Source organism: Colias eurytheme, chromosome 2 (assembly GCF_061535395.1).
Source record: "Colias eurytheme isolate Ceu_HAF_F1 chromosome 2, ilColEury1 Martin Lab GWU primary, whole genome shotgun sequence".
Lineage (NCBI taxonomy): Eukaryota > Metazoa > Arthropoda > Insecta > Lepidoptera > Pieridae > Colias > Colias eurytheme.
Genome location: NC_142981.1, coordinates 8,627,688 through 8,652,720, shown reverse-complemented (window position 1 = coordinate 8,652,720; position 25,033 = coordinate 8,627,688). Strand labels below are relative to the sequence as shown.

Sequence of the window (25,033 nt, the reverse complement as noted above, 5' to 3'; positions counted from 1 at the left end):
TGGCATCTCTATTTGCGTAATCTTTGTTACATATGTCCCACAAACAGGGAAAGTCTTTATATAGTTCCAGTAATTTTATTAATATGTCACGTTCGGTGACCGTAACTCCCTCGGCGTTCATGTTGACGTCCTACACCGGCGGCGTTGCAAATGTGAATGAGCCAATTACATATATTACTCTATGGAATGAGCCGATTTGGTCGGAACAAAGCTTCCAAACGTTCCAATTTGGTTGGATCGGATAGGAAGTTGGTTTGGTCGGTATTGCTGGCGCATCCGACCACGTCAAACCAATATTAATAATAATTATGTCGGACCGACCGCTCTCTACACTTTCCGATTTGGTCGTGGTCGGATGGTTGGCACCAACCAAATCGGAGCGTCTGTAGATACATTTAGTGTGAACATGACTAATCAAAAAGTTGTCCGCACTCGATTTAAAATTAATTTTTAAAATCGTTACCGATTAATCGATATAATATTTCAAAAAGTTAGTAATTTAGCATATTATAATACAATATATATATATTTTTTAATAAGTTGCTCAAAAGGTGCTCGAATAAAAAGACATTGTCAGAATGAATTTGAGATAGTGCAACACAAATAATGTAATGGTATGGTAATGGTGCATTTACACAATCACGCGTAACGATCACGCATTTGTTTTGCACATTGCTATTCGATATTCGCCTTCAGTTTCGCATATATTCGTGTTAAGACCGGTTTATCGGACGTAGTCAATGGGAATACGAATGTGTAAGCACTTATGCAGTGATTTGCGTGAACGCTCGTATACGAATGTTTCGTCGATTATTTCACCATCGTAAAGAACAAACAGCGAATACACCATGATAAGCACAAATTAAAGAAGTACCATTCGTAGATTACACGTATTTGAACTGTTATCCGCTTAAATACACTATATTAATTTTGTCAACCCTCTGTCATTTCTCAACCCTCTTGTACCCACTTGTACCGGTCTTTGTCCGATAATAATAGATAATCTATAATTATTTTAAGTTGTATCTAATTATGTGTTTATTTTAATATTGCTTTGCATTAGTTATGTTAATTCATGATATTTTGTTAGATCATAAGTACTTGATAAAAAATAGGTGATAAAAAACAAATATTTTTCAATGTTTGCGTGCTTGAGTATGTGTTTAATCGTGTTTTAGGAATCATTGCTTGTGTAGATTCAAAAATATTGTACGTATTTGCAAATTTAGAGGTTTTCATGATTTAAAAATAATTATCTATAATCTATCTAATTTATACTTTTCAATGACATTTAGATGACGTGACGCTGAGTGTTTTTGGTTTTGTCATTTGTGTGCGGAAATATTAAAAAAGAAGATAATTATTGTGTTTCAGTCATTATAATTAAACTATAATTTTAATGTGATGAATATTATGTGAACCCCTGTCCTTGTGTTTGTTAATACATAACTTTCAATTACCTATGATAAACGAGTGGATGAAAAGCAATTGTAGATATATTTAGTTCAACGACCTTGTTACTGACAGGTTCATCGTTGTTAACTAAATACTGTATCATAGTGTTTAGACAAAGTATTTAAATTAAAAACGGAGGATGGATTCGAGAGATCCTGGTAAGTTAATTGCTAAGCATGCCTTATTTATTAACCTATTATGTCTGAACGTTTTGTTCAAGTTAACCCTATGAAACTTCAAATGAAGATGTCACCATAACCAAATTGGCCTACATGTAAACAACCTTCTCGTATTTTAAAATATTTTTGTATTGTTTAATGACACGAAATACTACAATATAAATAACATGAGTCAAATGTAATAAACAATGGTTGAGAGGGTTAGATAAAATTTTATATAAACAAAAATTATGACCATAAAAAGCAAACTATTACAAACACCTGCAAAGGGTATGGAATACTTTATATCTAGACTAGAATTATTCACATTCAAATAGAATTTATTTAGTGTTTTCATTTTAGGAGTTATGAAGATATTATAATATTTTAATGTGTATTGAATATTGATAGACACCCAGCATCACATATTTTTTATTGTATGAATGTTTTACAACCTTTATAAAAAATTTCAAACTTACTAAAATCTATCGATTTGAAAATAGAGAAATCATAGGAACATATTGAACAAGATGGATTAATTTGTTTTGAATCTGCTCATGTTTGTGCCCTTTATAGGTAGTTTAAATATTTTACATAAATTATATCTGATAAAGTTCTTATAGAATTTATTATTGAAAGTTGAAATGCTATAATATGCTTTTGTAACTTGAGATAATTACCAATTTATATAAAAATATGTAAATCTTCTTAGTATTTCCTAGAGTGAAAAGGGATGTTGGAAGTGGTTGTTTTTACATAATATTTTTTTAAAAATCTGTAATAACTACTGTGAGATATTAAATTTTATCTAAAATTATAATGCAATGAGTTGTAGTAAAGAATAATCTTAATTTCAAAACGTTGGCCAGCTTACAATCTTCAAAAGTTTAACTTATTTGTCTTGCTTAATGGAATGTCTCAAAAATTAAAAATAAATAAAATTATATCTGGGTATTGTACAGTAAATAAAATAATTTATTTTGCATTTTCTCCAGTACCAATTCATGCAATTAGGATAAGTAAATAAATAATTTTAATACCATACAATGGATGCTATGCATGCCATACATACTACATATATATTAATTAAACTTGGCACTTTGGCAGCATCAAAAATCTCAACAAAATATTTAAGAGTCATCTTCTTCTTATATATAAAAATGAATCGCAAAATGTGTTGGTAAGCGCATAACTCGAGAACGGCTGAACCGATTTCGATAATTCTTTTTTTATTATATTCCTTGAAGTACGAGGATGGTTCTTATGTAGAGAAAACGTAAACATGTACCACGGGCGAAGCCGGGGCGGACCGCTAGTATCCATATATAAATTAAGTCAGTCAGTTTCTATACTTTTATAAATATGTATAACTATATAATTTAATTATTTCCATTCACTTTACTATCAGTTCACTGTATTTTCTATCAGTTTGTAAAGTTGTAGAACATTTAGTTCCCACAGCATCAGGCAGATGGCATTTTATCACGTAATAAGGCACAGAAACTAGGTGGCGTTGAAATCAAATCATTATATCAAGATAACTTTCTGTTTGGATACACAAGTATTGTATTAAATTTGTACATAACTATTATCGTAGGATAATAGTATTATTAGGTTGAATTAATTGATCCATCTTCAATTTTCTTATATGGTTATATCGTTGAATTGATGAACTCTGAAATTTGGCCTACATTTTGAATATAAAATTTATTGACAATTGATGAAACAACTCAATCTTAGTTAAGTAACAGCTCCAAATAATTGATTGATTGATATATTAATTAGCATTTTGAGACGGTAACTATACTGATACAATATAGTTTAAATTTCTAGGCAAGTAGGTCTGTAGGTTATGAGGATTCTGTGCTAAAAAGAATCATCAGACAATGCTGCTTATCTATCAGTGCTTAATTGGAATTCACAATATGTGTCATTGTGTTAAAACATTTAGTTTTGAGGGTAATTACAATGTAAATCAGAAGATGTCTCTACACACTATAATAATATTATCACCACTTACCTTTTAGAAACCTGGTTGCCAGGACTGCTTGATCTAGAGAAAATAAATTATGTCTAGAAATAAAATAGCTGCTTATAGGAGACCATGCTAGGCAATTGAATCATGTTATGACGGAGTAATTTAGTCCGTATTATGAATATACTAAATTACTCTGTATTAACTGAGGGAAGGTATTAATATTATGCATTCTCTACTCTGTATTTTACATGGATTTAATTTTCATAATTATTGTTATCTTAAAGAGTTAAATGACAGATTCTTAGATAGTAGAATGTGTTCTTTTTCTGTAATCGGATATTGGAAAAGAGGTATGTGATCATATTGCATGGTAAGGTTTGCGGTGCCATAGCACGTGTGATGCGTCGCGACAGGCAGCGCGGGCGGACCGCAGGGTGAGGGGTGCGCAGTCGTGTGCAGTGGACCACTCGACGTCGCACAAGGTCAAGGAGAATGATTAACAACGAAAATACAGCAAAACAAACGGTGGCGGCACGGGGCGGGAGGGGAGCCCGGCGCGGCAGTCAGAGCAGCGCCGCCGCTCGCGTCCGTCGCGTTTACGCCGCCGTTCGCGACAATTTGAAAATCGATGCTCGATCCGCAACCAGCGTTCACCACTACTCATTACATTGTAATTTCGATCGTAACTCATAATGACCTACGTCAAGGCGGTCCCCCATGCGCTCCTCTCTTTGAAATGAAATGCGTTTGTTTGTATATGACGGTCGGTTGTGTTGAATGTACTTGACGAGTCGAAAACAGGATTCTTTTTCAGTATAGATTTTTATCGAAATTAAAATAAAATCGCTTTTAGAAAAAGTCTTACATTTATATCACGTTTCGGAAAACGTTTATATTTATACCACCTATTTTAATTGACTGAAAATTAAATTACAAAAGCCGGTTTTTTCAATATTTCATGAACACCTATCTATACACAACGCAGTTTGTTAAACTGAGCTGACGATTGGGTATGTTTGCACACTATTAACCACCTGTAAAAGTATACCATGAGAGATATATAGCGGGAGTTAAAATTAGACTGACGCCTAATAGACAGTCAAAATAAAATATAATTACCTACCTACATTTTGTTCTCAAGCTTGTAGGTAATGTTTTTATGCCCTATGTCTTTATCTGACACGAGTCGTAAAGAGCATTGCAAGGTTGGCGGTGTATTGACTCCCAATATATTCGACATGATATGATTCTAGGCTATGCATTTACATCGTATGATTAACATTTTTAACGAGATAACGAAGTAATATCCCCATTTGGTTGTTTGACGTCAGGGTGATGTAACCGGTTGTAGAATACGTGCCAATGTAAGACCGGTACATCTTTGAAACATCCTAAACCTACATTGCACTCTTTATCTAAAATGGATCATGATCTAGTTATTTTTTAAATGTCTTCACCAACACTGGATAACTGAGGACCGTGTTTCTCGACGTTCATTCACAATTCTATCACTAATTTCTTAACGTCGTTAAGAGTGATTAATCGTAGCTAGAGTCAGGCGTTAGCGGTGACAATAGGCGCGGGACATAAACAAGCGGCGCGGCGCGCATCGGGCGCACCGCGGGCGCACTGCCGGCGCGCCGCGGGCGCGCTGTTGGCGTCCGAAAATGATATTTATATAGAGTGGTTAAATGCATTTTCTTCATGCATAATTTAGTAAAATTATGTTTTTTGTGCTAAAAGAGATTAACATTAATTTGAAAGTAACGATTTTGTTTTGATAATTCCTTGTAAGTAAATAGCGAGGATAACCCCACGATTGCAAATATATCTTTGTTGAAAATGTTGGAATTTACTTGGAAAATTTTATAGTACTTTTAAAGTAATTTTAAAGTAGTACTGGTGTAATGATGGAAGAAAAGAAGGTTAAAATAACACAAAATTTATATTGTACTAGCGGTCCGCCACGGCTTCGCCCGTGGTACATATTTCGCAATAAAAGGTAGCCTATGTTCTTTCTCAGGGTCTAAAGATTATCTGTGCCAAATTTCATCAAAATCGGTCCAGTACCTAGTTTATGCGTGAAAACCATACATACAAACCTTTCCTCTTTATAATATTATCTAGTATAGATAAAATATGGTTTTCAAACACAGGTTTACATTTAAACCATATAAATCTTATTCAAAAGTATTTACAGTACTGATCATTCCACAATATTATTACAATTACAAATAAATAAAAAACACAATCAAAATCAGGATTATCTTTATTTCTGACATTGTAAATACATGGGAACTTTCATTATGCTCTTCTTCATTTTCACTTTCCCTACTGCCATCACCTGTGTAAATCATTTCATCGATTAATTCAATTCACCTTTAAAAACAAAACGAAGAAGGGTATGTAATAGCAGCTCTATATAATTCCACACAGAGAGAACACATTTTTGACTGACAGGCTACCGTCTCCTACCACCCGATTTGTTTTTGATTGTGTATGACCGTGAATTGACCTCTATTTGGATGCGATGGGGGAAGCGCGCCTGCGGTACGCCTGCGGTACGCCCGCGGCGCAACCGTGGCGTGCCGCCTCGTCGCCTTTCCAAAATTCTTTCATACAAAATGTATAAGAAGGACGTGGTGCAAAACAGATTCAAGAGGTGCGCTTATGGCACGCCCGCGCCCGCGCCGCTTGTGTTTGACCCGCGCCATAGGTAGAGAGCTAAGTGCGAAAATTAGTTTAAGATTTTATACTATAACCGAACCGATAAACATATACATTTAACTTACTTTCCGTTTATATCAACCCGATAAAATTGAAACCATGAACTCCTATCGCACTTTATTTTGATAATAACTTTGTGAAAAACACTGAAACGTATACAATTTACTTACATTCATTATTTAATGAAACGTGTGAACCTGTTTAATATGGAAATCATACGTAATTTAAAAATTAAAATATTATAATTGAACTATATTTAGTTAACGTTTCTATAAATTTAATATTATGTACTTAATTCATAAATTGTAATGTACCAAATACCTAGGCAGTAAGATTTTCAAAAGAATGAAATTGATTTCGCATTTCTTTTAACTCGTCTCTATCGACTCTACAAAATTATTAATTAGGTTATCTCGTATTTAAATACTATTTTTTAATGATATTTTAATAAATTTTTAACATAATATACAAATACGTACTTTATTCATACAAATTGTAGAGATAAATGATATTTTTTATAACTTACTGAAATCAAAGGAAATATTAACGATTAGATAAAATATTGTTTCGTCTTTCTTGGAAAATGTTAAAATGAATGAGTAATTATTGACAATTTATTAGTGATGTGCTAATTTTATTTGTTAAGTACTAAGATCTACTTTTTGTATCATTTCAAAAATCTTTACATTTCGTTCTTCGTATATAGTATGTCTCGGGTAATTAAAAATATGCTGAAATTTGGAAACATAAACTTAATAATTCCTTTTTTACGTGTGTTGTCGAAGTAGACATAATTTTAATTTAACAAAATGTTTCCAATAAGGTGTAAAGTAAACGCTTAAACACCAAATGGTGATTTTTATAGCTTGATGCTGAATAATGTGATTAAGATTAATTAGATCAAACATAAAATTTTAATAATTCATAATTAGCTGTTATTTTAATTAAATAAAGTTAAATTTAGCCTCTGATTTATGGCGATAGGTTTAACAATACTTAATGATTTTAACGTTTATTATATTTAAATAAAAGAAATGTGTAGGTTGAGTCTCAAAATATTTTTTGTATCAAAACTTGAATCTTGATTTCGTCGTAATGTTTTTTTTATTATTTTAAAATTTTATCTTTAGTCTTTACTACATTAATGCAGTAAAATTACTAATTAGTGTGTTAAAGCCTGTTGTCAAAGTTTACTTGCTCTACATGTAGAGCTCTACAGATTACATGTATCAAATCTTACTGAAATAGTGTTTGATGCGCGTTTTCCTCGTAGAAGTAGATAATATTTGATAGAATAATTTCAACGGGTTATATATTGCTATTGGATTCGTTTAGAATATTTACGTATCGAAGCGACATTGTGTGTGATAAGTTGAATATTTGAGCTTTTACTATTTATATTGTACTATCGGTCCGTAATAGCTTAACCCGTGGTAAATATTTTATAGTCTTTGGCATTCGGGAATTACGTGTATATTCAGCGGTAGCCGGTAAGGGAATTTTTGAAATCAGTTCAGTAGTTCCTGAGATTTGTGCGTTCAAACAAAAGCAAAGATTAATGGCGTAATGCTAGTAATAGGTACAATTATTAAACGTTGCAATTTGTGTATTGAAACCACGTATAATCGCGGACGTGAGCTCTGTACTTTATAAGGCGCTTCCACAAGTATATTGTATCATTATCAAGGTCTTCTAGTTTATTAGAATTCGGTGCCGCCTTCGTGCTAACTCACTTTTGGACCGGCATACCTTCAGTCCGTGCAGTGCACGTAAACATAGCAGCTACAAAGTTACAAAATGATATGATTGACTCAATGATTATACTGCACTGTGTTATGAACTGTTTTTAGATTCCTTTGCAGTTTGCAATACTGAATCTCGCGAAAATATACGTTTCTGTAAAAAAAAATGTGTGTATTTACCAAAATGCAATGCCTTACTTGTACCGCCTATTAATTATAATTTAAATTATTATATTTTCCAAAATATAGAGCAAGAGCGTTCTCAGATGCTAGCAAAATAGCATACTGAATATTTATTCGCCTCTTAACTTAAGTATCATAATTTTACTACTTAAACTCAGGCCCCGGAACCACAGACACAATAGAAAATCTATTGTATCTGGGACCGATCGGGCCGCTTGGGGCTCAATGGGTTAATATGCACGCCACTATAGACAAATATTTCATTTCGACGAGAATTTTTTAAGAGGCTCATTTATCAAAAAGAAAGAGTAGATTTCAGTACAATTATAAGTACGCTTGATAAACTGCACGGAAAAAAGACACGTATCATTGACAACGCTTCGATTATTTTCTAGCATTGTTATGAAGTGCGGATAACTGATCGTTGTTGTTATAACAATTGTTATCGTTCGGATAGTCGCGGGTGTGAGCTGGCAGCGTCATGGCTCGGGAAACGTTTGGTCACGGCCAAGGTCTCACGTTATATAATCGCCAGTAAATGATAGATAATATTTCGTATTTCCACTCCATTATACAGTATTACGTTATCACGTTGCTCGTGACGTATTTCGGCTGAACGACGCATGCTTCATGAATTGGGCTATATGGATGTTATATGTTAATTGAAATTAATGTTACTTTGTATAGGCATTGTTAATAGAAAGGAAAATATACAATTTAGGTATTTCCCTTTTGTTTTAGAATTAACACAATAATTCATAGCCCTTATTGTACAATTATTAATTATACTTGTATACTAAATGGGAGTTAAAAATTAAAATATTCATTCAAATGCTACTGCCATAAAACCTTAATAAAGAAATACATAAAGGATATAATGAAATTAAATAAAACATCAGTATTGCAATGCTCTGTGAATTGGCATAATTATGGTGCGCATAGTGAAGCCTGGATATCCCTACAAGTTTGATTGAGTGCGTCTATAAAATTGTTTGTGGTAAAACCAGATTATTATAGAAACATTTTAAAATAAAAATAAACTTGATAAATAATGCATCAGGTTTTGTTTTTATAGAATGAATATATTTATTCTATTCACTGAAAATTTAACATTTATAAATACATAGGTATTGAGATAAAGGCCTTGTGTAAGATTTAAATAATTTATCAATCTCCAGGTTGTCTTGTTATAAACTATATTTAATGACTAAGTAGGTACCTACGTAGAATATTTATGTGTATGTGTAAAATAGAGGTAAATGATATTTTATTTTCCGCCAGAAATTCTTATACGTACATAATATGCAATGTAAAAACCACTGCGACTTGGTTGTCTCATTCGAAACTTGTTATACGAGCCCATTCTAGTCTTGAGCATTTTTCTAGATACATTCCATTCTTTAGGATAAAAAATACATAAAGTGTTTTGTTGCACTTAAAAATCTTGAATAGTTATTTTCAAAGTTTATTTATTTCGCGTCCGTATACTGGTCAAATTGCCTTTAAAGTTCAATAAATTAGTGTTGGCTACAATTAATGGTTATTTTATGCGTATGTTTTAATAATAATATTTCTAAAGTGGCTATGAAGTTAATTATATGTAATTATTATTGCACACTAATATGTAGGTACAATTCAATATAAAATGGCCGTCGCCTGTATATCTATGGATACCTACATATCGGTAATTCCTTTCCCAAACTGCGATTTAAAATGAACAATGCGAAATCATTGTTTTCGATGGAGTTCCGGTTGAATTCTCTCGTCCCGCTCTTTGGCTCGGTGTACGCGGAGTGGCCGTCGAGAATCTGCGATCGCATTAAAAGTGTGCAAACAAAAACCACCTGTAGTCGTCAGAGAATTGCCAAGGTCGCAGGCCCCCGTGGCGTGCTTCTCTGCGTTCCGTTTACCTACATCTCGCGAGTGCACGCGTCGCACCGCCCCCGCTCTTGAGTCACCGCAGTCCGCCGTCCGTACCTGCTACCTCGCCCGCACTCCGGGTCAAGTCTAGGACGCACGTCTGACTCTCGCTTTGGAGGTACAGGGCCGGGTTGGAGTCCTGTTATCACGTGTTAGCTAGTTGGCATTAAATAAATCCGCGCAATGTACCATAAAATACAAAAGGTATACGTAAGTAACGCAATGTCACTTTCGAAGCGGGTTCAATAGTGTGCGAACGCGCGCGTCGGCTATTGTCAATGTTAATTATGGCTGCGTGAAGTCAAGGTCGGTGCAGATCGATAGAGCTGAATGACGACGGACAAGCTTGCAATATGCATTCTTCGCATGCGGCGTACCTACGTGTGCGTTCAAGATCACTGTGTTGAAGAAAGTGAATGAAAGTAGAAACATTCCACTCCGCGCAGCTAGATCTGATGCGGTTTATTTAACATTTTCCACGTGATTTTGTTGAGAAATTGAATACTTAACAAAGTACATATTCAATGCTTATAAAATATTTTCTGCCTGAAATTAATTTTCTTCATTGACTTCTAAAAATATCAAAAAGTGTACCCGAAAAAGCAATTCATAAAATATTACCAATAGTTATAACAAGATACCTATCTATTTATCAGAAATCACCGGGAGAGAAAATGCGTAGGAATATGTTTGCCACGTGTGGTGGGAGGAAAGTATTGATTTATATTATCACGTCTTCTTATTCAACAAACGTACATATTTATTCGAAATAAATTATTGCTTAGTTTAACGTCAACCTCGGTTAATAATCATGAAAAAGACGATCGCTCGCACAATGTTTACATAATACTTTATAACTGTATAAAAAAATGTCTTATCACCCCACCCTTAAGTCTAAGTAAGCTACGTGAATCGCGTTTCTTTTAAAATAAAGTCTGAAAGGAATGATGCAAATAAGAAAGATTTAAAAAATCCGTCCATTAGGTACCTATAATTTTATCCCAAAAAATATGAACGTATATTTTTTTATAAATTATGACGTGAAAAGCTTGAATCAGCAATAAATTACATTGAGCTGATGATATCCAAAAAGTGGCTGTGGAGCATAAACACTGGCTGTATGGTCATTCCATATTTATATAATGCAAAGCAGTATTTTTATTTCAAGAGCGATTTAGGCATTTCGTATGATTCAAATCGTGATGTTCTAGCAGTTCTAGGAATACATGAAATCCTTGCTGAAAAACATTAGAATCTGATAAAAACATTTCAAAGCCGTTGTTTAGGTGAATTGATGTGATTCAAGTCTTCTGGTATCATAAAGATGCAACAACTGTAGTAATTTGCGGCATGCACGATTACTTTGTTTACATACTTTGAATGCATGTCAAACGGATAAATTCAAATTCATTATATTAAATGCTAGCCTTGATCGAAAACATGACAAGCTTCACAAAAAATTGCGATTACGTCACGACAAGGTTGTTTTTAGTTTTTATTGAATCATCAATTCAAAATAAGTCATCGGTTTTATAGACCTGGAGATATTGACACAAAATTTCGAGTCATTTGTAACAGGATGGCGGGTCTACAGGGGTCTTACTCTTAGTACGCAATGACAAAAAGAAAAATGATGGTGTGAACGCTGGTACCGGCGGCTTATTCGCGTGGGCGTTAGTCGAACTCGTCGGAAAAATAGCGAAAGTCAAACGATTTGTAACACAAAAATTTTAGAATTTACCGATAGCCCATAAAAAAGAAGTAGGCGGTAGTGTCATGCCATACTTTTCCGGTGTGACTTACAGCCCGCCATACCGACGTGAATGTGTTGATTTAAATAAAACAATTATTCAACCATTTGTACCAGGCTAACTTTTGCACAGGTAACCATCGTCGTGCAGCCATTTACGAAAATCGCCATGCCATACTTTTCGGACGATTCCAAAAGGTCGCCATACCGCCGAAAATCTGCAAAAAATTTTTTTACGCCAAACTTTTTGTACCGGTATTGCATTTGGATTTTTGGAGAGTATTTGATAAAATGTGACCATTATTAATTATTATATTTGCCATACTTCTAGTAGGGGGAAAAAGTGCTGTCATACTTGAAAAATTAATTTATATAAGTGAAGATTTCCAACACCTAGATCTTTGAAATTTTGTATTTATATTCGTTGTTCCTTAAACTTACAGGAAAAATAAGTGCCATACTGTTACAAATCGTTTGACTTTCGCTATTTTTCCGACGAGTTCGACTAACGCCCACGCGACTAAGCCGCCGGTACCAGCGTTCACACCATCATTTTTCTTTTTGTCATTGCGTACTAAGAACCCTGTAGAACCGCCATCCTATTACAAATGACTCGAAATTTTGTGTCAATATCTCCCGGTCTATTATGTATAAACATATTGTTAATCCAAAATTGTGCGCACAAGTTTATCGATGTTTATATTATCTTTGTCCCTTCCAATCCTGTCGGTATGATAAACACCACGTGACACCACCTTTATATTACCACATATTACTATGTACACGTGTACTATATTTGTCAATGTACCCACGAATGTTATACTTAAGGGAACTTGAATTAATGTCTTAGATAAATATTTTGAAGGCGCGTACACTGAATACCAAGGTCGCACACGTGTAGCTGTAGGGTGTATGTTCCCTACCATATTAGAAGCGACGCTTCGAGTTTTTGTGTACCATCAATTGAATTGTAAATAAATCGCCAAAATTCTCGCCTTAGTTGCGAGCAAAGTAAAACGCAGTTGGCTATTAAAATTGTAAATATATGTTTTTTTATCGTTCAACTGAATAATGCAACGTTTTACCGTTCACGTTTCCAACAAAGATAAAAGTGGTCGTGTAGCCGTAGAGGTATTTAAAAGAAATGCCCTGCTGATTTTTTTTTGATCGATGGTGGCAAAGATTAGTACAGATATTACCTAATCATTGTTTTCAATATAATTAAGCATTATTTGTCGAATGTGAACAAATGCGATAAATGCGTTTGAGTGACATGGCGAAAAATTTGACGATAGAGGCTAGGTTAGGGTGTTCGGTCTGAGTGACGTAAAACTTAATTACAGAAATGTTTCGCAACCACGATCACGAAGGCCGTCACCTTACAACTCCAATTATTTAGTTGATTCATATTCTATCATATATGAAACATATACGCGTCGTCGTTCGTCGGTTCCATATAATTTCTTGAATAATGGCAAAAAGTCGATTATGCCAACGCGTTTTTCAACATAAAGTCAGATTTATTCACTTATGATTGTATGCGGACCTTGAGCGCGCCTGTTGAGCTGAGACCTTCATGTTGGTAACCGCGCGGAAGTTGACGGGTACATTTTTTTGTCAATTTTGAGCTTGTTGAATTTTAGCACGCATTAGTCACAAGCTAACCTTCAGCGTTGGTGCTCGCGGACCATTGTTGACACGTTGCACCGCGATATCTCGGAGTGGAGTGCAATAACAGCCGCTATCACAATGTCATAACGATATCTTTGTCCCCGGCGGCTACGACGATTTCATATCGCGTATCTCCGTCGTCGGCACACCGGTGCGCGGTATTGTCCACATTATTTACATCATTGTGCGATCGCGTTTTATATGGGACGGTCTTCGTTTGCGGGTCTAGGTGCAGAATATTGGAGCGGTGCGCGAGTGTCGTTGTGTTGGCCGGTAGTGATGTGAGGATGTTAGTGCGCGGTCATGTCGAGTGTGGCGAAGAAAGACAAGCCGACGATGTCTGTGACTGCGCTGATGCAGTGGGCGCGGCCGGCGCCGCCGGGGCCGCAGCAGCCGCCACCCGCGACCCCCGCGCCCTCCGCCAACATGCTGCAGTCGCCCGGGACTCCGACAATGTCCAACGTCGATTACTCCATCGACATGCAATGTAATTATTTCAACACATTTACAAATCTATCTATATATACCTAGTCTAGATTTCATTTTATTACAAAGATCGATCAGATTCAATATCTCATTAACCATACTTAAGCTTCTTGTTGAGTGGAAACTGGAGACTGGAATTTAGTCTAAACTGTGTATTTGATGTCTATTTGACAGTTTGAAACTTTGCAACAACAAAGATAATGAGGAAAATAAGTCGTTTGAATAATTGTTTACAGCTTTGTATTACATTTTATAGTCGAGTTATGTAAATAAGGTCTGCAAATTATAACGAAAATGTTATCTACATACTTATACAAAAACACGAGGGGTGTTCATATGATAATATGTATCTATTCTTATTTTTTAAATTAAAAAACCTTGGAATGATAGCAATTGAGTTCATACAAAGACTGATAATAATAATATTGATTTTATCAAGATTGATTATTTTTCCAGTGAAAGTAAAGGCGTGTCAGAAAACATTTTTTCATGCCGTCTTTGAGCTGTTTTTGAAAATATTGCGAATTGCGAAGAACCGTACCTGTTTCTTGTAAAATATTAAATTAAATTAAATACAAACATATTAAATTAAATATTGTTACATACATAAATGCTTACGTTATTTGATCGTTGAATTTATAATTATTAGCATAATGTATTTTATACAAAACTACGCAGACAATGAAGATTATTTATTTGAGTTCTATCTATAATAGTTATCTAGATTGCTAAAGTAAGACTTTAGAATTCAACAAAAACACGAACTAAAATTCATTAAATTTCAACACGCTTTAATTGGATTTGATTCGCTATATTAATCGATTATAAAGATTTGCAATAGGTATTAACGTATTTGAAAACCAGCCAAGTACGAGTCGGATAACGCACCTAGGGTTCCGTAACCTGTTGTTACTGTAAATTTATACTTTTCACAATTTTTCTTTATCTTTGCTTCGTTACCGTTATCAAGATGTTATAAGACGTTGCTTCGTACCAATTTCAAGATTCTGTGTTTACGGGAAGTTCCCTGTATATTTTGATTCCCTTGCGCGTGTAAATTTGCGAAAATTTGCAGCTTCAACGGCTATAACTTTTAATTGCGTAATGCGTTGGCTTATATAAGTTTGATTTATTCACAGCTTCAAGAGACGGTAGAGTTGAGTATTCAATATAAATTTCAGCTTGATACCTCCACGTGATATTTACAAAAAGGGTCTTGACTGACTGACAGACATAAAGACATGAAGGATAACGAAGGTTTTTCCTTTTGAGGTTCGGTAACCTAAAAAAATAGGTATAATACCTATTTCGACTACTCAAAATGTAAATTACTATGATGCTGATGATGAATTTTAAACTTTGTTGTTGAGAAATTTCAAATTAGATACACAATCATATTTCCAAAAACACCTTATAATCGTATTACTTGTATTATAATAAATGTAAAAATCGAACCTTATTTTTACCGATGCCTACCACCTGTAATAAATAAGTATCGAATATAAAAGGGTCCACTTGCAACACTTTAGGAAGCAAAAAGTATCCCGATTCAATTTAATAAGTCATGCTGTCGATTCCTGCAAATTTATTTTGAATGTCATTGTATCATTGTTTCAAGAGACGACTGTACTGGGATATTAGACTGCAAAAAATTATACAATTACATTCATCGGAAATCATTATAATGAAGCTACATTGTTTGCATAAAATAATAAGTTGTGTCTGTATGTCTATATGTTCAATATAATTATGTAGGTATATGTAGTTACTTGATGAAAAAAGACAGGCATGCATGTAGAATGTTCTAGATTTTTTAAATCAACAAAAATATTACAAATCACGATACTCGACGTATTTTGAATACATTAATATCCAAACCAATTATTATTGATTGAGACTTTTTTATTACTCTAATTAAATATGTATTTTTTTATTATTTTTTCATTAATATACCTGTTTATAAATTTCCTGTCATTGCTTATACAATACCGGTCCCGGTTTTTCCCGGATTTTCCCGGTCATTTTATAGTCATTTTCCCGGGATAAAAAGTAGCCTATGTCCTTTCTAGGGTATCAAAATATCTCCATACCAAATTTCATGAAAATTGGTTCAGTAGTTTAGGCGTGATTGAGTAACAGACAGACAGACAGAGGTACCTTCGTATTTATAATATTAGTATAGATTGTGTATACCTATTCTACTTTTATTAAAATTTAAATAAAATTATGTTCGTGTGTACATTTAGGATTGAAATATGTTTACGAAGTGTTAGAAGTTTAATCATTTATTATAATATTGTTTATATAAAAATAAACTGCAAATTAGTTTTTTCTGATTGCTCGACACACGCATAATATAAGAACCGGCACGCAAGTTACCTTTGCTATTTAAACATATCAACAGCTAATTATGTATAATATAAAAATTATACAGGCTCTTTAGATAATGAAACATTGATAAATCTACCTCATAAAAATACGCTTTTAGGTGAGCTCACCATCATCACTTTTAGCCCCTATTACGTGAAACAGCAACGATAAAAAGCTTCTTTTTATTAGGCTTTTAATGTTAAAAACGTGGCCTTTGTCTAAGCCGAGTTTAAATCTGAGCAAAAAATATTAACTTTTATTCTCTTGCAAATTTCAGGAAGGAAAATTACACCTTAATTAAGTGTATAATAATTACAAAGTTAAATCGGAAGTTATAGACTTCGATATTTTGTTATCACGTGGAAATTTAATGGACCTTACTATCTACGCTGTATATATAACAGGGTCGTCTGAAACATGAAATAAGCTCTTGGTAGAGTTGTTAACTTGTGCATAATCAAAACCTTGCGTAACATAAAAATCGGTCTGACAGCCCAGGGTCAGAATTTGCAGTGTCTCCTAAAGTCTGGACAACAGACTTTTCTTCCTAATAACTAGGTAAACCGACAGGATGAAAAAAGCAAACATGCGTGTGCGCATTTGTTTGTTGTGGTATAATTGCCATATTGTGATTGTGCCATTTGGGATCCTACTTGACTTAAATTATAGCCTGTAGGGGAGTTGTTTCAATTCTCCTTGAGATACATATTATAATTATTTAATTAATATCGCGTCGTAAATATCTTGGTACCTACTTCAAAAATTTGCATTCTTTAGACCGCCCTAATATTTTTTTTAGAAATTGAAAATTTATTATTTCATCGTAATATATGTATTAATATTATGACATCATTGTTTTGTTATTATAGTTATTATAACACTCATTTGCGTTTTAATAATCTCGGTTCGGACTTATTTTTGTACGATAAAATTTTGTTTTTATGATGAAAGTTATTAGCTTAACCTTTATTTATTTTATTATTCCCGGATCTATTATATATATTGAATATATGATAGATTTATTTAAAAAAAAAATATACCTACTTTCACTATCATTTTTAGAAAAGTGGTTACGATATGAGATGAAATGTTTAGAAGAGTAATATCAAAATCAAATCAATTTTGTCAGGTTTCGCGGTAAACTTTTCACGTTTCAGACTTATCCCAATCTGTTGAACAATAATGTCGATATTATAAGTTTTCTTTGTTTATTGGCACTGCGTCATAACTTCTCTTTGATCATATTGAGCAGTAAAAGTTCGATCAACCTTTCTTAGTGTTCCCATGATACCAATAAATGAGTTACAATAACTTGAAGTAATAAATAATTTTATTTAGGTACTTACATCATTACGAGGTGCTACGAGTATATGTACCTGTACGTCATAATAACAACTATTAATTAGTAATTTCTGAACTCTCTAAGCTTTAATTGCTGCATTCCCTATTAGTGTAGTAATTTTATTACTTTCCTCATTTCCACCTTTGATTACTTGAATTAATTCGTCATAAAATATTGAACGTATAAACGATTTTATTACAGTCTGTAATATTGATACATAATAATTAATAAGTAATAAACTATTTAATTACGCAGAGATCAATGATTTGCCGAATGCTGTGACAACAATGAACAATGACATTTCCACTATTGTTAGATGGAGTTTTAATCATGGCTTAAACGTGAATCCTAATAAGACACAAATTATTGTTTGTGGTACGAAATATTTCGTATCCAGGATAGATTGGACTTCACTGCCGAAAGTAGTAGTTGATGGCGTTGCAATACCATATAGCAACGAAATTAAGTGCTTAGGAATTTGGATAGATTCATGCCTAACTTGGAGTTATCAAATAAAGGAAGTGCGTAAAAAGGTTTTCGCTGCTGCTAGTTCCATTCGCCGGCTACGCAACTTTCTGCCGATACCAACTAAAATTGCGCTCGTTCAAACACTCCTTTTACCTATAATAGATTATGCCGACGCGTGCTATCCTGACCTCTATGAATACCACCTTGACTGCCTTGAGCGCCTTCAAAATTTTTGCATAAGATTTGTGTTTGGCTTGCGCAAATACGATCATGTCTCCGAATTTCGTACTAAGCTCAAATGGCTTCCCATTCGTCTTCGCCGAAATACTCATATCCTTCACCTCCTGTACTGTGTTCTGTTTGATCCGAAAACACCGCAATATTTAAAAGAGAGATTTGAGTTCCTTGTGTCTAATATCCACCCGATTCGATCATCAAACAAGTCTCGTCTGGTCGTACCAGGTCATGTAAATCATATATATAATTCTTCCTTTACTGTGCGTGCCATCAGACTATGGAACGATCTACCATTAGACATAAGAGAAGCTCAATCTCTACTCACATTCAAAACACTGCTGAAGCGATTTTACCTGTCCAAGTAATGAATTTAGATCTACCTGTTTAGTGTTAAATATCTTTGTATTGATGCTGTCTCCGTATGTGTCTGCTTTTCGACTAGTAAATAGCTCATTTCTTTCTGTATGTATGTATATGTATGTGTATGTACGTATATGTATATTTATGTGTATGTATGTATATATGTATATTTATGTGTATGTATGTATGTTTATGTTTGTATGTGTATGTATATATGTATGTATATGTTTGTATGTGTATGTATTTGTATGTATATAATATGGATATATGTGTATTTTATTTATGTGCTCTAAACTATAAACGCACCTCTTGCCCATTAACTTTTACTTCCACTGTTTCTCCTTGACCACCAGGTTGTCTGGAAGAGATCGCTGTCTTAGCGATAAGACCGCCTGTTGTGCTCAACTGTGTCTCTTTCTTTTATACATTTGATTTTGTAATTTTTATGTCCTGGTGCACAATAAAGTATTTTTGTTTGTTTGTTGTTTGTTAATTAATTCAAAAGCCCGTCCAAACATGGTCTGTGGTTAGTCTATGCTAAAGTATCTCTTTCCCGTTGCCATGTTTCCACTATGTATTGTATCCGCTAAGAGGGGTGATTGAAAATATCTATCCGAATTGATATCACATCGTTCCGATGCTTATGACACGAAATTACTTTTCCGCGTATTTATCTTATGATATGATCTTGTCAGTATTATAATAAAGCAACGATTTTGTAGGAAAATGTACAATATAATTATATAATGTATATATATATGTATAATATCTACAGTGTGTCCGGACATGACATACCGATATTTGAAGGGGCTATTCTCCAGGTATTTTTATCGACAATTCAACCCCTCTACAGTCCCCTACCTCACCCCCCTCAAAATGGTTTTCGAATTTTTTAAAGTATGTTTCATCACTCTTATCAATTAAATTTGTTTATTGGTCCCTAGAATAACTTGTTATTGTTCAAATAAAACCAAATTTTGTATTTTGTGACACTCACTTTCGAAGTTATTACAATTTTCATAAATTCACTATCCGAATTGATAGGTTTGCCATTTTGAGGGGGGTGAGGTAGGGGACTGTAGAGGGGTTGAATTGTCGATAAAAATACCTGGAGAATAGCCCCTTCAAATATCGGTATGTCATGTCCGGACACACTGTATATTATACAATATCTAGATATTATACTTATCATATAAGTTTCAGTACACGTGGAAACTAAGCGAAACAGTTTATCCTTCTGAGCTTCTACAACAAGTTGGGCACAATTCACAAAATATAATTCGTCTATTATCATGCATCTATAGTATTTAATATTTATTGACTTTGAAATTCATAAACCGAAGAATATTATATGTACAGCAATATTTATAAATAGTGCTACAATATTATTTTATAAAATAAACAGTCTTTAATGTTTGCGCCAAAGAAGCGTAATTGTTTGTTTTCTAAAAGTTCCATGTCCGTAGATAATTAGATGAGGTATATTATTATCGTTTATCTTTGTATTACTAAGAAATGAAATCGTTTTATATGCATTCTCTAATAGATTATAATAAAAACAAATGAGTGTATTCTTGTAGTGGAATGAAAGTTAATTTCGTTGAATGTTTGAAATCTTAACATCGTGTAAAAGAATAATTTAACATTCCATGGTGCATTTCTTTGAAAGCAGATACGACATAATGACTTATTAGATTATTTATTAAAAAATAAGAATTCCTAGTGGACGCTCGATTTCATCGGCTTTTATTAACATATTCCATTACGAGCAATTTTTATTTTTAATTTGTTTACATTTTGGAGTGTCGCAAGATAGATATAGCCCACTCATTATTTGAAACGAAAATATGTTCCACTATGTCATTGGTTCATACTTCATATTATATAGTATGTAAAATGTGTCAAAATACTGCATCATATCGCAGTCTAGTTTTCTTTGTGCGATATCATCGTGTGGCATGATCGCCTTATCACGCGCATTCATTGTGTTGATAAAATTTGTTTTCACTTTCTTATCGTCAATACCTAATTAATTTAATATTATGTACTTTTTAAGACTTTTTAAGTATATTTAAATTAATTGACTATTGCCGTGAAAGTAACCTAGGGTCTTCCTTCCTAAGTTCCTAAGTTGTTTTTATGATATAGGTATGTATCTACTGATTGAATGTTTATGAGCACATCGATACAAATAGCTACAAATAGAATGAAAAGATTATGTGAAAGTAATAATAATTCCATGTTCTTTCTTTGTTAAAGATAAAAATGTTGTTATTTAAATGTAATTGTAACTTGTATATGGGAAGGGATATTTCCTGAAATAAAACAATTTTATTTATTTTAAATAAATATGGATAAAGTCTTTAACTTTGAAACAAAAAAGGATAAAAAGATACCAAGCATACAATCGAATTAAATTAAAATATCCGTTGGCCTAAAACTTTCTTTTTATCTCGGCGACTCGAAAACAGATTCCTTTGATAAACCCTTTCACAAATTTTTGTAAGTTTTGTTTCTATACGTATTTGGAGAGGCTGCGCAATTTATTTTCGGTTTGTCTTTATAACAACATTCAAGTCTCCTTTTGTTCACTGATTTGTATTTTTTTCGCTTTGCAATTGTAATTTAAAATTATTCTGAATGCTAAGGGTCCATTTTAATACATGGTTACCTCGTGGTTTCTGTATCGTGTACCTATAGAATTCATGTTCTACATAATTATGAAAATTCAGCAAGTTCTTATAAACATTGTTCAAGTTAATTATTGTTTTATTTTACTCTCCGTAAGGCTGTGTAAATGATTTGACGTACTCATAAAACGTACCTAAAGAGACGCAAAACGATAATTAATGTAATATTATGATTTATAAAATACACTTCAATACGCTTTAATTATTCACGAAGTCACGCGTCAGTTATTTATGTAATTTGCAAACAATTTTCCATCGGCTGTGCGTAGGCGAATATTTTCCGAGAGTGTTTTGTATAGACAAACGCCTCCAATTTAGCGAGAAGGTGCCCTCACCATTGAATTTTCATCACGAGGAGGCTGGAGGGATGTTTGTTCACTTTTTGCGGGCTTCTGGAGCCCCCCGTCTAATGGACCGGTTTCTGATTTTTCTGAACAGCCAACTTTCGTTTTTGTTTTATTATCTACGCCATTCGCCTTACCACATTTCGTTTTCAATATGCGAAACTTGTAGGTATTTATTATCATTTAACGTAGTTTGTAATGAGTTTATAGCATTTACAACTGTTTTCATATTCGCAATCAATATGTTATTTGAATAATATTTACCTATCGGCCGACTTTATTTTGAAAACATTTTATATGGAATTTAGTCACTAAGTATTAAGTCATCACTGATATAATACATACATATTATTGAACTATATGTATAGATTATGCAACAAGTGTTGGTGATGTGTGATAGATAAAAGATTTTCAAAATATAAAACTACGTAGTTACTGTGTAACATAACGTCTAGAACTATCTCAGTGTGATATATATATGATTGACGTTGTTACACCCATGCCATGTTTTATGTAATTTGCAGCGAGTGTTGTGTCTAAATTTACGTATATTAAAAGAGATATTGCTAAAGACATGTATACGATGCTAAAGGATAATTTCAAGAGATATAAATTGTTTTAATATTGACAAGATAAATGGGTACTTGTTCAATTCCAACGATAGCATAATTTACTGCATTGTTACTGTGTCGCGACGACAATAAAGGATGCGATTAACTGATCGTCTTCATGCTGACCTAAATATTAGAGTCGGTATTAACGGTTAGGTATTGTGAAGCAATTCTAAGGGCATTGTGTTAAGATATGATTTCGATTGCAGGGTTGAACCTGGAACCAGGTTTTATGTCGCCTATGTCACCGCCTGAAATGAAGCCGGACACAGCGATGCTGGACGGTGGAATGCGTGACGACGCAACGTCTCCCCCTGCGCTCAGGAATTATCCGCCGAACCATCCTCTCAGTGGATCGAAACACTTATGCTCGATATGCGGCGACAGAGCGTCGGGCAAACACTACGGGGTGTACAGGTAGGTAATAAAAGATCATTTTTCGGTGATCATCTCTTGTTACGTCTATAACATATTTTGTGCTCCCGTTTCTAGGAACGCAAAGCACTGTTTCGTATGATTAAACTTCGCCGAAGGAAATACGAAATACGTAGTGGGTATTACGTTCCGCTTTTCCTGAAATTCAAATTAATTCAACCATTCACAAATAGCTGAATTCATTTGGATATAAAATATATTTTAAAGTACCTGAGCGTTACTCGACTTGTGTAAATGATATAGAAAACGGTACAGTTTCAATAATTAACTTAACAAAATATAGAGTTGGAATGAATATGCCATTAGGTAGTTTAATTTAAACAAATACAGTTGTTACAATGCGCATAAAATTATGAACCAAGCGTGCGAGGCATAAAATCCACATTCAAACCAGCTGCGTCTCTGATATTAAACTGCTGATGAGATTCCAATTGATAAAAAATAGTAGGTAATAGAAATTTATTGAACTGAACTTATTGAGGTTCTCGTATAATAGATTAACTATTGAAAAGAAAAGTATGCAATAGAAACACCTACATTATTCGTAGTCTAACGTTTTGTTTTCAATTACTTTCGCATGGCAGATGTTCCATAAATGTGGATAGATTGCGATCCATCAGAGTCAGAGATATAAATAAACCCACCGAGGCCTATCCATTACATAGGTGCTTACGGGATCATGAGAACTGCAGTATAAGTCGGTTTCAACTATTTCCCACACGATTGAACATAATATTCGCTACGTAATACTAGAATATTATTCGCTGCATATGAGATGAAAAGATTAGCTTCACTGTCTGCACGTTCTATCGCCATTTTCGCTATAAAAATGTACATGTACTCGAACATAATTGTATATAAAGACGTCTAGACTCCTAGACGGCAGCTATAGTTTAAAATTAATTGTATATACCATGTAGTTAGGTATTCCTACAGACAGGTACACTGTCGGTGGTATGTAAGTGAGCGATTTGACTGTGAAATGCTCAATCGATTTATTATTTTCCAAAGAGCACGGTGGCGTGGGAGGCGCCCTGTGTACGTACATATAATCGTATAATTCTATTCAACCTTTACTCATTCTGGATTTATACATTATTGAAACAATTTACAATTCTATCGATCGTCGGCCGCTCGTAATGTCATGCAAGAGACATTTTATTTTCATCTTGAGAATGCTGTATGTTAACAACGATATAGTCGAGGGCAGGTAAAATGGATCATGGGTGGCGGCCGGCGGGTGTAAATTAGTTTGGAAATATTTGACTTTCTTTAATGCATTAAGCGAAATGCGTCACGTGCCATCGCGTGTGCAAAGTGAGCAAACATTACAGTGATTGCATTTGCAGACAAGATGAAAATGTCGTCTCTTTTAAGTTTTAGTTAATGTTCTAAACCGCTACTGACATGTGTCACGAACAAAGCATTTTTTAATTCAATTGCAGATTGCGAAATTTCTTTTGATTTGATCGAATTACTAAGTAGGTATAGGTACGTAGTAATGTATGTTCTTTTTATCTTTTTATTTATAAAGTAATACGATGGAATACGATTCCAGTTAAATCGTGCATAAGTCATCCACTTGAGAAGTAATCATGTGACTAATGATGGTTGGAGCGAGGGCTCCTGCGATTCACCCGATCTTCATTAGTACTGATGTTGGTATAGCTGACTGTACCTACTTGCCATGTACTCATGTGTAACAAGCATTCCATTTTTCAAGGATATCAGTGGTCACAAAGATTAACTCACAAGTCGCGCATACGCTTTGCCCTTTTAAAAAAAATCATAGTTGACATGAAATCACATTATCGCGTCTAAATAAATGTATCCTTAATATCCGTGCATACCTATCTGCTGAAAAATATACTATTTATTACAAATAACGTTGGAACGAAATGTAAAATAAATCAACTATAATTGACACAGTTTATTCAAAATATACGCCAAGAGAAGAGTCCGCACGTTTTCAGGGAGTTGCTAAATATCCTCACGGTCACAGTGTTGATCATTTATCATTTTTCAATAGATCGCAGACGAATCTAATGTACCGGACCGTCCTAACTCGTTAGGAGACTCGATTCGCAACGCTCTGACCATGGCCAG

The 25,033-nt window shown here is 33.8% G+C and overlaps 1 protein-coding gene across 3 annotated transcripts in view; it reads left to right on the top strand.

Annotated features, from left to right (window-relative positions):
- The first annotated feature begins 1,306 nt into the window (after positions 1-1,306).
- The window catches only part of usp (retinoid X receptor ultraspiracle), a 37,663-nt gene continuing 13,936 nt past the window's right edge, over positions 1,307-25,033 (top strand). Inside the window, exons 1-3 of one of the 3 annotated variants that reach the window (XM_090114994.1) lie at positions 4,159-4,261; positions 13,814-14,071; positions 22,702-22,909. In XM_090114994.1, coding sequence (XP_089971120.1) covers positions 13,888-14,071; positions 22,702-22,909 — 392 coding nt within the window. In that variant the 5' untranslated portion in view covers positions 4,159-4,261; positions 13,814-13,887. Of the gene's footprint in view, positions 1,614-4,158; positions 4,262-13,565; positions 14,072-22,701; positions 22,910-25,033 lie in introns of those variants that run through there. The other 2 variants (XM_090115010.1, XM_090115002.1) reach the window with 2 other exon arrangements.